We start from the raw sequence: 13885 nt of genomic DNA, 5'->3' as shown, positions 1-13885 counted from the left end.
ACCTGAGTCTTGCTTCCTTGCAGAGTGTTTGTGTCAAACAGCCAGACTGTATTGACTTGGACCCTATCTTCTCACTTTATATTTGTATTTAGTTAAACAAACAGCAAGTTTATGATAAGATTTCCGGTTTCTGTGGAAGTAAAACGCTCCAGTACGTCCTGTCAATGGCATAAGCAGAAAAGGAAAAGTGACAATTTCAGTTAAAACACATATTTTTATTAGCTCCTCTAGGGAACGCTTTATGACGCCTTTCAGTCATCGATAAAATGTTTGATATTTATTATACATTCATTAAGGCAAACATTCCATGGTTTACTTGTATGCTATCCGTCAACATGCCATTAAAAAGATATCAACAGTGCATCTCGAAAAGCAACTACAGTCTCAATTCGTCAATCGTATTCTACTCGTACTTCCGCCGGAAGTGGATTCCATACACATGGTTCTGCAAATGTAAGGCTTTGCTGTCGTGTGGTAAACTATCATTTCCTAATGTTTTGAGTGATATCAAACTTTGTTTGTGTTTGTTTGTTTATGTTTGTGTCTGTATCTTTGTTTTGGCGAGTTGATTATCGTTTTGATGGCTTACGTAAGGATTGATGGATGGATGGATCGATTGATTGATTGATTGATTGATTGATTGCACTGTGTGCAGATCATCGCAGCCTGTGTGCTGGCCACACTGGGCATCGCATTGATGACTGCCTCCAAGTCCAGCCTGCTGTACCTATGGCAACTCAAGCACACCACCCCGCTCAACCAGTGGTCAGTATTACCCACGTCAGCTCTGATTATATATCTCTGTCTCTGTCACTGTCTTTCTCTCTCTCTCTCTATCCGTGTAAATATGTAATTAGATTAGTCCCCTCTCTGGGCGAGGGCTGGTTGAAAAAAAAGCTCCTTGTATTGCTTATGCCACAACTCTCGAAAAATAAAATTTGATTTGATTTGATTTGATTTGATTTGATCTCTCTCTCTCTCTCTCTCTCTCTCTCTCTCTCTCTCTCTCTCTCTCTCTCTCTCTCTCTCTCTCTCTCTCTCTCTCTCTCTCTTTCTCTGTCTATCTCTGTCTCTGTCTCTCGTGCTATCTCTCTATGTCTCTCTGTGACTCTCTCTGATTATCTGTCTCTCTCTGTCTCTGACTCTCTCTCAGTCTCTCTCTCTCTTTCTCTCTCTCTCTCTTTTCTCTCACTTTATCCCTCTCTCTCTCTCTCTTTCTGTGTGTCTCTCTCTCAGAAACATCAGCATAAAACCAACCAACCAAACAACCGCACAACGAAACTACCCCCAGTTTTCACAATGTCTAAATCCTTGTCCAAATTGCTGTGTGAGCACAAACTCGACGTAAGGTATAAGTTAAGCCAAGGGGGTGGGCAAGGTATTTGTTGGGCCAACAGTTTTTCACGCGTCGGCTTTGAGAGTATTTGGAGCTTGGTGCTAATGAGACGAATTGGGTTGCAGTGGAACGAATTGGAGAGAGAGCTAGAGAGAGAGAGCTAGAGAGAGAGAGAGAGCTAGAGAGAGAAAGAGAGAGAGAGAGAGAGAGAGAGAGAGAGAGAGAGAGAGAGAGAGAGAGAGAGAGAGAGAGAGAACAAGAACAAGAACAACAAGAACAAATCTTTAATTGTCTAAGGCCACAGCCCCTTACAATAGTGGTTAAAATAACAGCAATAGTATCTGCACAGTTATAAATTATAGTCACGCATAAAATTCAACAAATACATTAAGACCCTGATGACATGTCACTGAACCTGATTTATAAGGGTTCGTCTCTTCTGTAACATGGAGAACACAAATCTGCTGAAGCTGTTCATCACATTATCCTCATTACTGCCACAGGAATACACAAGTTGTTGTTGCAGCGTCTTAGAGTTCGAGATTTTCAAATACTTTGCTCGAAGGTCTTGATAAAAAGGACATAAAAATACAACATGGTGTTCATCTTCTCTATCAGCTGTACAGAGAGGACAGTTTCTTGTCGTTTGGTTTGGTGGAGAGAGAGCGAGAGAGCGAGAGCGAGAGAGAGAGCGAGAGAGAGAGCGAGAGTGCGAGAGAGAGAGAGCGAGAGAGAGAGAGAGGGGGGGGGGAGGAGAGAGAGATTTTAAATAAGGTAGAAATCGGTGTATTTACGCGTTTGCACATAGACACTGAAAATGATCGGGTACGCACATGCACCAAATACACACTCACACACACACACACACACACACACACACACACACACACACACACAAAGGCTCCACACCCTCCCCTAGCTACCACCTACCCCTACGCCACCCCCTAACGTAAATCAATATGTTTGTCCCTGGAGTCATCAGAATACTGTAAGTGCCAGTACATGCCTTCCCACGCCACGAAAATAGATTAGGTGCTTACACTCGTGTTACTTGTGCAGGTACGCGACGCTGTGCCTGGTGCTGGTGGTGCCAGAGGTGGCGTCGGTGTTACGCACGTTATGGGGCTCCACTCTGCTGGTGTCCGGCACGTTGCTACACTGGCCCTCCATCCACGTCACGCTATTGGTATGTATGGGACATGGGTGTCGTCCGGCTGTTGGGGGGAGGAAGGGGGGTGATCACGATACAACTGTCATTTTCGTTCCGTTCCGAAATTCACTCCGAAGTAAAAAAAATCTCGTCTCAAAATTGTTGGGAGTAAAATTATCGTATGAAATGTTTACTCTTGAGTACATCTGTCGTGGGGAGTGATTTGTTCGTGCTACATCGGTCTGTCTGTCTGCGTATCTGTCTGTTTCTCTATTTGTCTGCCATCTTTGTGCATGTCTATTTGTCAGCCATCTTTGTGCATGTCTATTTGTCTGCCATCTTTGTGCATGTCTATTTGTCAGCCTGCCTGTCTGTCTGTTTCTCTTCCCTTTTGGTGCATGCCTCTTTCTTTCTTTCTTTCTTTATTTGGTGTTTAACGTCGTTTTCAACCACGAAGGTTATATCGCGACGGGGAAAGGGGGAGATGGGATAGAGCCACTTGTCAATTGTTTCTTGTTCACAAAAGCACTAATCAAAAATTTGCTCCAGGGGCTTGCAACGTAGTACAATACATTACCTTACTGGGAGAATGCAAGTTTCCAGTACAAAGGACTTAACATTTCTTACATACTGCTTGACTAAAATCTTTACAAAAATTGACTATATTCTATACAAGAAACACTTAACAAGGGTCAAAGGAGCAACAGAATCCGTTAGTCGCCTCTTACGACATGCTGGGGAGCATCGGGTAAATTCTTTCTCGTCCCAACCAATATGGGACTCCCCCTAACCCGCGGTTGTGTGTTTGTGTGCCTACCTGTCTTTCTGCATGTCTGCCTTCCTGCAAGCATCTTTGTCTGTTTGTCTGCCTGCCTGTATATTTCTCCGTTTGTCTACCTGTCTGCCTTCCTTATGCATACCTCTTTGTCTTTGTGTCTGTCTGTTTGTTTGACAATATTTGTGTCATTCTGCCTCTTTGACTCCTTTTGCTTCGTTGCTCATTTTATGCATTAAAGAATAAATTAGGAAATGATAATCGATCAATCCATCCATCTATCCATCCATCCATGAATCACTTAATCAACCAATACAATGACCACGTCTCATGAAATTATTGCAGGGTATCTTTACGGCCATTTTAGAGTCGGCAGCGATGACGTTTTTCACACTCCAAGTGGCGTCAGCACTTCCTGCGTACTCTGTACTACCACTGATGCATGTGCTCCTGCTACTGCAGATTTTAATTGACCAATGGAAACCAAGCAAGGTATAACGTTATTTTATTCTCCTGCTATTGTGAAAAAAAGTCGATCTTTCAATGAAGCAAATGCGTTCTCTCAAAGACAAGCAGCTTTCTCTTGTCATTTTGTTCTATGTTTGTTTTTGTTTTTGAACGGTGTCAGTAGACCCTTCTTTGTCGAACAGTCTGCCTTTACACCTATCTCTTTCTCTCTCTCTCTCTCTTTCTCCCTCTCTTTATTTCTCTCTCTTTATTTCTCTCCTCTCGCTCTCCTCTCTCTCTCCTCTCTCTCTCTCTCTCTCTCTCTCTCTCTCTCTCTCTCTCTCTGTCTGTCTCTCTATTCCCTCCCTCTTTCCCTCCCTCTCTCTCTCCCTCACGCACTCTCTCTCTCTCTCTCTCTCTCTCTCTCTCTCTCTCTCTCTCTCTCTCTCTCTCTCTCTCTCAATTTCTTTTCTGTACACCAGTCTTTGATTCCAAATGATTAAGCGTACGAAGTTTTCAAAGGGAAGCAATGAAACTAGCGATAACGGGTAACAGGAAAAATAATACAACAACGACCTCAATCTTGAAAATCAAATCCACGTGATCGGAGTTCAAATCTTCTCTGTTTTGCCTTGCTCTGAATGACCTCCCCTCCCTCCCCCTTCAAAAAGGCATAAAAGACAACAACAAGTATCTTGACCAGATGCACTTGATACGGGGTGGGTGGGTGGGAACTGTGAATGTGCTCTTCCACCTAATAGTACTACATGTGTACTTAATAGAATAGAGTCGGCAAGATGAGAGTTACACACACACCCACACACACATACACGCACCCACGCACACGCACGCACGCACGCACGCACGCACACATACAAGCACACACACACACATACACGCACGCACGCACGCACACGCACGCACGCACGCACGAACGCACACATACAAGCACACACACACACACACACACACACACACACACGCACACACACACACACACACGGACACCCACACTCACGGACACCCACACTCACACACACATACACGCACACACGCACGCGCGCACACATACAAGCACACATACACACACACACACGCACACACATACACACACACACACACGGACACACACACGCACACCACACCACACCACACCACCCCACACACACCCTCTGACCTTCACCCCAGCCCAGTGTCATGAGCCAGTGATTTTGACCACGAAGTACTTACCACTCCCCATAAACACCGCATCGATCGGTACCATGTGCAGAAGCGGAGCCAGTCACTGGTGGACCCCAGCAAGCAGGGCGACGGGTCGGTGGAGCGACGCATCCTCAACTCCGTGGCTTCCGCCTTCGGCCTGGTCGTCTTCGTGGTGCTGGCCGCCCTGCTGGTGGTGCTGGAGGTGGCCGATGCCGCTGAGGCCGTTTCCCTGGTGGCCTCCTTCCTCGCGCTGTCCGTGGTGTGGTGCCAGCCCGTCAGGCAACACATGCTATGCGCAGACACCTCCTCCTTGGCCACGCGACAGAACGTCACCCTGCTACTGGGGGTAGTCAAGGTGGGGGGAATGAATGTGTTGATGTGGTACTTGAAGACTAACTGTACAGCAGTGAGGCCAGGGATGAGGTGCACGAGAAAGTTACCTACCGGTCGGGAGCAAGCCGCGGTGTTGGATTAGTTGACATTGAGATTTGTTGTGATTTCAACGAACCAGACACCGCGGTGTGTTCTCTCCCGTTTGGTTGGCACGTACTTTCGGTTCGTGCCCCTCAGCCATGCTCTCCTAGCTTTCCCCCTAGTCTTCGACTCGTCAACATTATAAATGTCTCGTCAAAATATCGGGCCTTATTGCTACGCCGAAAACACAATAGCTGTTAATGTAGTGGCCAACAGGCCATTTATGTTGCGGCGACAGAGCAATGCAGATGATTTTTAGGATGTTTGCCTTTTTGAACTTGTGTCGTTATTTCAAGCTATCGTTTCGTCTGAGAGCATCAGCAGAAACCACTGTCGATGTTTTACATAATTATTTATTAAGTTTTTCATTTACTTTCCATTCTTGTTTTCCTGCTGATACTTAAAAGCGAGTTCGTTTGAAGTTCACATTTCTTTAATCATATCCCGCAAAGCAAAGTTAGGAAAAATAGCGTGAGCACTCATCACGAGTTTCTAACGTGCTCCTTCTTTAGAACGTTACTGTATTGTCATGAGTTTGAATATAAATAAAATTGTGTTTTAACCAAACCGGGGTTGTCCGTGTCAACAGGTGGGGTCGCTGATCGGGTTCTCCATCCTGACGTCGACGATGGGCGATGACAGCGAGGACCTGAGCCAGGCCCCGCAGTTCCTGTGGAGCGGACTGAAGGAGATGGGCGGCAACCCCTACCTGATGTGGGGTCTGGTGCTGCACTCGGCCACCAACATTGCCAGCTGCATGCTGACCAGACTGGGGGCCTACTACACGGCCACCCGCTCCTCCATGGTCACGCCCACCGTGCTGTCCACTCTCATCGCCTCGGCTCTCTTCATCGCGCAGTGCACAGAGCTTGGCGACGTGGGTCTCAGCCTGCCGCACTGTTCCGTCAGCAACTCGCACGTGGCGGTGCTCGTCGTGGCGCTCTTTCTCTGGGCCATACCCTTCATCACGCTGCGCAGGACCTACTTCGAACCCTCTGACGTCATCTTCAGGCCCGAGGTGGAGAACTTCTACACCACCAGCTACCACAGCGTGTGCTTCGACCAGAACCTCTACCTCAACTACAACCCGTACTCCGTCATGTTCGGCGAGTGCCTGCACGTGGGAGCCACGCAGAGCCGCGTCTTCATCTGCACCACCATGTACCGGGAGGCGGACTACGAGATGGAGCAGCTACTCAAGAGTCTGTCCAAGGTGTCCAAGTCGCAGAAGCTGAAGAAGGCCAACGTGTACATGGAGTCTCACATCTTCCTGGACAACGGGGCGGACGGCTTCACGCTGAAGGAGTTCTCCCTACAGCTGATGGGGCTGGTGGAGATCTGTTTCTCCGTGGCCCGCGCCGAGAGCGTCATCCACAAGACTCCGTGCGGGATCCAGATCACCTGCGTGCTGCCTGGTGGCATGCCGCTGTACCTCCACCTCAAGGATCCGTCCCTGGTGAAGGCCAAGAAGCGGTGGAGTCAGGTGATGTACTTCAAGTACATCCTGGACCACCGCATCAAAGTCACGTCGCGCCAGAGGCCCACGGTGCACACCGCAGACTCTATCAGACTGCACGTCAACGGCAAGGAGTGCACTGGGGAGCTGGAGGAGAAGAACGGCGAGATGCTGGTGCAGATCCGCACCCTGCTTAAGGGGCTGAAGAACGAGCGCAGCGACAAGACCACGCTCAACACCCCGGACCGCGACAGCTGCAAGGACGTGTCTGAACAGAGCTCGGACCAGGGCATCGACGTGGAAGACGGCATCTCCACCATCTCGGACTCCTCCAGCCACAAGGACCAGACCAAGGCTCAGGACGATCAGCCTTCCGACAACAAAGGCAGCCGAACCAACGACAACAACAGGTCCTCTCCAAACGCCACAATGAAGCAGTCCAGCAGCTACGGCAGCCTGCTGTCAGCCCACCTCTTGCAGCACAGCAAGCTCAACCCGGCCTACGTGCCCGACGACGACGAGGAGAAGCCGCCCAAGTGGTTGCCCGCCTTCAGGAGTCGTCCGTCTGCCCTCAGTCTCACGGCCAGTGAAGTCAACGCTGACGGTCCCTCGGAACCCGTCGTCTTCTCCATCACGGACGGTCTGGCTGAGGACGACACTGACTACACTTCCCTTCAGCTGGACGAGCCCGAGGTCTGTAGCCAGTCAGATGAGGTGCTCTGTTAAATGAAGACCCTCTCAGTCATCGCTTTCCGCAGCTTTCTGAAATACATGTAACTGCATGTTTCGTTTCACCTTTTGGACTTAGCTTTGGAAAGTATTTAAACACGAAATGAGTGAGGATCTGTTTTAATGTAGGCTGTTCATTTGATGATGAATGTATTCATGAAGATTTCTGGATTTTGACTAGTGCCTTGACGAATAAGTAAGATGGAGCGTTTTGACACGTGCCTACCTAATAAACAACCTCTCCCTTCTTTTTTACATTTAGTCAAGTTTTGAATAAATGTTTTAACATAGAGGGGGAATCGAGACAAGGGTCGTGGTGTATGTGTGTCTGTGTGTGTGTCTGTGCGTGTGTGTGTGTGTGTGTAGAGCGATTCAGAGTAAACTACTGGACCGATCTTTATGAAATTTTACATGATAGTTCCTGAGTATGATATCCCCAGACGTGTTTTTTTTCATTTTTTCGATAAATGTCTTTGATGACGTCATATCCGGCTTTTTGTAAAAGTTGAGGTGGCACTGTCACACCTTCATTTTTCAATCAAATTGATTGAAATTTTGGCCAAGCAATCTTCGACGAAGGCCGGACTTCGGTATTGCATTTCAGCTTGGAGCCTTAAAAATGAATTGATGACTTTGGTCATTAAAAATCTGAAAATTGTAATTAAAATTATTTTTTTTATAAAACGATCCAAAATTACTTTTATTTTATTTTTCATCATGTTCTGATTCTAAAAACATATAAATATGTTATATTCGGATTAAAAACAAGCTCTGAAAATTAAAAATATAAAACTTATGATTAAAATTAAATTTTCGAAATCGTTTTAAAAACAATTTCATCTTATTCCTTGTCGGTTCCTAATTCCAAAAACATATAGATATGATATGTTTGGATTAAAAACACGCTCAGAAAGTTAATACGAAGAGAGGTACAGTAAAGCGTGCTATGCAGCACAGCGCAACCGCCACCGCGCTAAACAGGCTCTTCACTTTCACTGCCTTTTGCACTAGCGGCGGACTACGGTCATTGTGAAAAAATGCAGTGCGTTCAGTTTCATTCTGTGAGTTCCACAGCTTGACTAAATATTGTATTTTCGCCTTACGCGACTTGTTGTTCTTTTGACCTGACTTGTGAATCGGTGTGGGTTTTTTCTTCACAGGAACCCCCGAGTTATGACAAGAACACGTACATCCTAGCAACCGACGCTGACATGCTTTTCGACGACACGGCAGTGCTGGACGTGGTCAACGTCTGTAACGGGGACCTGCGCCTGGGAGCCGCCTGCGGCAGAACGCACCCCATGGGCAAGAAGATCAACCCCATCGTCTGGTACCAGATCTTTGAGTACGCTAAAGGTAAAAGTGAAGAACTTGCAAAGGGGGGTCTGGTAGCTCAATTGGTAAGCGCACTGTACTTGTGATCCTCTGGCGACGGGTTCGGTATCCATGCCGGTACAGACACGGGTCAGCTTTATATGTGATGACTCAGAAACCGTATCCATGTCCCACTCCCGGGTTTCCGCCGTGGCACGTAAAAGACCTCGGTCTTACTTCCAGAAGTGCAGGTGGCTGATCACACATACACACACTTGGGTAGCGCGACTCTTGTTTCTGCTAGCTTTCTACTGGGAGGAAGCGATTCAAATTTTGCAAGAGTGGGACTGCACAATAATGAAAATGAAAAAAAGAAGAAATGTGTCAGGTAACACGTGCACGCTACGTAGAAAGGTCATGTGATAAGTGACAGATTCAAAACTAGACAAAGGAAAAAGACGAACTCGTACTTTTTGTATGCCTTTAACAGAAGGACAGGAGAGACTTACGCGCTATAAATTGATTAGCACATAGCTGTGATAATGTTAAAGCGACAAGTTTCATTTTCAATTCAATCAAAACTAACAGAAAATCAGCCAAACTTGGGTAGTGTTGATAAAGATCAACTCGATTCGTTGACCAACTCGGTAAAGATAGGGGAATGCAATTTTAGTTTGTGGTTTCCTTTATCCCTTTCTTTGCCCCTTTGATTTCTTTTGGAAACGAATAACAGTTCCTGCTTAGTGAAAGTACTTGCCTGCTTTTTCTCAGATTTCTGGATGATTAAGAGCGCCCAGAACGTGATCGGCTCAGTGATGTGCTGCCCTGGCTGCTTCAGTCTCTACCGTGCCGAGGCTATCGACCAAGTCGTCAAACACTACTCGGAACCTACCACACGCGCCGGTGACGTCTTCACGAAAGACACAGGTAAGAATTGTCGGATACCACGATCAAGTGCGATTGACTTATTTATTCAAGCGATTTCACATCATGATACATACAAGCTCATAGTACAGAGCGCGTCGACGTGAGGTCAGTTAATTACGTGCGCCAATGGAACACAAATGCAGCCGCCATTGTGGAAGTCACGAAAAGTTATATATGTCTCTATAGTACGGGAATTGTCTCTTTCTTTATGTTTTTCCTTTCTTGCCTCCTTTTTGTGTTTATTTCTTTAATGGTTAAAGCACAGCCTATCATAACTTCTTCTCTCTTCTTCTTCTTCTTTTCGATCGCCGATCACACTTGGAGTCCAGATCTTGAGATATAATTAGTGGTCCTCTGCAGCGCAGCCACTGGCCCGTACAGCTTGTTGTGCAGGGACTCCGGCATTGGCCAGACTTCCTCTCTCAGCACCTGGTGGCTCCTGCAGTCTCGTAGGATGTGGGCCGTGTCCTGCTCTGCTTCCCCACAAGAACACATGGGGGAGGGCACAACATGCAGCTTCTTGTGGAGATGCTGGTTAAGTCTGTTGTGTCCCGTTCTCAGGCGGAAGATGACCACCTGCTGTGGTCTGGATAGCAGGTGGTAGCTGTCCTGTGGCTGGGGCGTCCTGTGCAGAGACTTAATGATGGTCTTCATCTCTGTCAGGCTCACAGGGTTGTTCTCTTGCTCATCTTCTGCACCCAGCTTTGCCATCCTGTCCGCCTCTTCGTTTCCTTGTACACCACAGTGGGAGGGGATCCATTGCAGTACTGTCCTCAGGCTTTTGATGTTGTGTAGAGCGTGTTCCAGCTGAGGCAGTTTGCTACTGGTCATTGCTTGTAGTACTGACAGAGCGTCAGTCAGGAAGACCACCTGGTTGTCATGGTTGACTCTGTCATTGATGGTGTATGCTGCATGGATCAGTGCTTGTACCTCAGCTCTGTAGTTTGTACAGTGGAGGCCTGTTGGTATAGCCTCTGCTTGCCTCTCTCCACTGGGGTACTGGACATACACCCCCGCTCCTCCATTTTTGACGGCCTCTGTGGCTGACCCATCAGTATACACCCGTATCCATGCTTCTTGGGGGTACCTTTCTTCAAGCATGGCAAGAGTCAGAGCTTTTTTCGTCACATTGCTCTGCTCGTCCTTTGTTGTGAGGTAGGGGACACTGGTCTGTATGTCCAGGTTTCCTTGTCTGTCTTCCCAGGGTGGGGCGTCAAGGGAGAAAGATGGTGGCTCCACTAGCTCTGGCATCTCTGTCTGATGTTTCTTCTGCAAAGCCCTTGCCTCAAGAGCGAAGCTTGATCTTTTCAGCCTGCCTGAGGACATCTTCTTGAGTCTGTCACTCATTGGATGGTCATGAGTGCACTGGTACTTGGTGGCTTGTACCATTGTTTTGCAGTCTCGCCTTTTGCTCAGTGGAGGAATGCCAGTCACCTGTTCCATCTTCTGTATGGGTGTTGATTTCATTGCGCCCGTGATGATTCTCAGCGCTTGGTTCTGTACTTTGTCTAGGGCCTGCTGGTGTGTCTTGGCTGCTGTTGCCCAAGAGCTTGATCCGTACTCAAGGTGCGGTCGTACAGTCCCCTGGTAGACTGATTTCAAGATCTTCTCGTTTGCACCCCAGTGTGATCCTGCCAGCTTCCGCATGATGTTTAGTTTTCTCCTGGCCTTTCCCTCTGCATTCATGATGTGTTGTTTCCAGGTCATGCGCTTGTCATAGGTGACCCCCAGGTATGTTTGCTGGTCTTCAAATTTCAGGGGTGTGTCACCCAAGGTCAGTTTGCCAGGTGTCGCTTTGGCAGAGAGTGTGAAGAGAGTGGCAGTGGTCTTTTCCCTGTTGATGGTCACACACCAGTTTTCCGCCCACGCTGCAACCTTTTCTAGGGCAAGTTGCATCCTGTAGGTTGCTGTGGTTGCATACTCTTCCGAGCACCAGAGAACAAGGTCATCAGCATACAGTGCCGCTTGGACTCCCTTGGGCAACTCTGGTACCAGGTCGTTAATGAAGAGTATGAATAGCGTGGGGGAGAGTACTCCTCCCTGTGGAACTCCTTGGCGTAGTAGCACCTTTCGGCCACAGTGACCGTCCACCAGCACTCTGGCCTTTCGGTTGTGCAGGTACGACTTGGTCCACTGGTACATGTTGCCTTTGACGCCGGAACGTAGGAGCTTCACAAGGAGTCCATCTTTCCAGACCTTGTCGAAGGCCTTCTGCAGGTCAATGAAAGTGGCCAGGGTGACCTTCTGGGCCTGGTAAGCATCCTCTATGACCTGGCTAAGGTGTGTTGTCTGGTCCTCCGTACTTCTGTGCTGTCGGAAGCCGGCTTGTTCTGGGACGATGATGCTTTCTGATTCCAGGTACAGCTGCAGGCGCTGGTTGACAATGCGCTCCATGGTTTTGCATACGCAGCTTGTCAGGCTGATGGGTCGGTAGCTCAGGGTTTTGGTCTTGTTTTTCCCTTTCTTTAAAACTGGGATCATCCTGGCTTCCTTCCAGCACTGAGGTACCTGTCCCTGTCTCCAGCTGAGGTTGAAGATGCCCAGTAGTTTCTGGAGGGCCGAGTTGCCAATTTGTTGCAACATCTCATTCGTAATGTTGTCTGAACCTGGAGACTTCTTCTTTTTGAGCTTCTTGATGGCATTCTTCAGCTCGGCCATGGTGATGTTTTGTTGCATGGCATCCTGGACGTTTCTTTCTGTTCTTTCTCTAATTTCTGTTCTGACTTCCTTTTGTAGAGGCAGGGGTATGGTGGTGTCGCTTTCTCCCCGATATGCTTGGGCGAAAGCATTGGCAGCGGCTTTTCCAGTGAGTGTTCTTCCTTCCTCCTCCAGGGTGATCTTCTGTCCCTTGTTGCCCTCTTCATTCAGTGCTCTTGTAAGTTTCCAGAGCTTTGTTGTGTCTTTTTCCATATTCAGCCCTGCCGTCTTTTCTCTCCAGCCTCTTCTCTTGCACTCTAGCTTTGTCTTCAGATGTTTTGCTTTGCTTTCTTGGAGTTTGTTGTTGTTCTCCTGGCTAGGGTTCGTCTCTGCCTCTTCTCTCATTCTTGTGAGTGCATCGTGCGTCTTCTGCAGCTCATCGGACCAGTATGGGATGTAGTCCTTCCTCACTCCACGTGGGATGCTGTCCTTGGCTGCCTGGATTATGCTAGCATTGAATTCCTTTATCACGTTGTTGATGTTTCTCCCCTCTGTTTCTATGGCTCTGGTCAGCTCATTTGTTCGTATGTTGAACAGTCCCCACTTTGCCTTTTTGTAGTTCCATCTCGGGTGTTGTGGATGCTCAGATGCTGAGTCTCTACTGATGGTAAGGAGAACTGGGCGATGGTCGCTTCCACCCAGCTGTTCATCCACTTTTCTTGAGATGTTTTTGTGGATGTCATCCGTGCACAATGCCAGGTCTGGTGTTGTTGTTGAGTGCCAGCGGCGCGAGTAGAAGGTAGATGGATCTCTGGGGTCGTTGACAAGGATCAGGTGGTTGTCGTCCTGCCAAGATTCAATGTCTTCTCCTCGCCTGTCTAGTGTTTTATATCCCCAACTCTGGGACTGGCTGTTAAAGTCTCCAGCGATGAGGAAGCCGCTGTCAGGGACCTGGATTGTGTCAAGCGACAGCATCTTGTGCCTATCATAACGTGGATTGCGTTTACCGAAAATGTCAAAATACCGGAAATGAAATCGACAACCGGTCGTACGCACCTGTTGACCAGTCTCTTTCTGCCTAAATATTGTGATTTCAACTGGGTTTAAAAGGTTGGCCTATCAGAATGTACTGCTTTCTTTGAGAGGCAGGATTCCTATTTGTAGAGAAAAGACCGTTTTGATAAATGGCAGGCATAGTCCCGAATTAGCCTGCCATTTTTGTGTGGGGGGGGGGGGGTTGGGGTGTGGGGTGGGGGTGTCAGAAAGAGCGTACAGCAAATGAATTAGCCCCGTGGACGTGACGTTACATACTAAAATAAGCACGACCGTTTGAGATTCCCTCAATGGGAGAGTGAACCTCACACGGGGCTGAAATCAGATTTTTGTCAAATGGCTAGCATGATCAGTGCCTTACCTACAACATGACTTATCCCTTCG

The 13885-nt window shown here is 47.8% G+C and overlaps 1 protein-coding gene across 1 annotated transcript in view; it reads left to right on the top strand.

The window, feature by feature from the left end:
- Nucleotides 1-13885, top strand: part of LOC138981694 (uncharacterized) — a 36311-nt gene that overhangs the window by 8797 nt on the left and 13629 nt on the right. Inside the window, exons 2-8 of the mRNA XM_070354713.1 lie at nt 656-765; nt 2396-2522; nt 3607-3753; nt 4979-5266; nt 5975-7534; nt 8731-8926; nt 9656-9811. Coding sequence (XP_070210814.1) covers nt 656-765; nt 2396-2522; nt 3607-3753; nt 4979-5266; nt 5975-7534; nt 8731-8926; nt 9656-9811 — 2584 coding nt within the window. The remainder of the gene's footprint in view (nt 1-655; nt 766-2395; nt 2523-3606; nt 3754-4978; nt 5267-5974; nt 7535-8730; nt 8927-9655; nt 9812-13885) is intronic.

Source organism: Littorina saxatilis, linkage group LG12, assembly GCF_037325665.1.
Source record: "Littorina saxatilis isolate snail1 linkage group LG12, US_GU_Lsax_2.0, whole genome shotgun sequence".
Lineage (NCBI taxonomy): Eukaryota > Metazoa > Mollusca > Gastropoda > Littorinimorpha > Littorinidae > Littorina > Littorina saxatilis.
The sequence above is the reverse complement of the archived record's forward strand: the minus strand, read 5'-3'. Positions and strand labels throughout refer to the sequence as shown.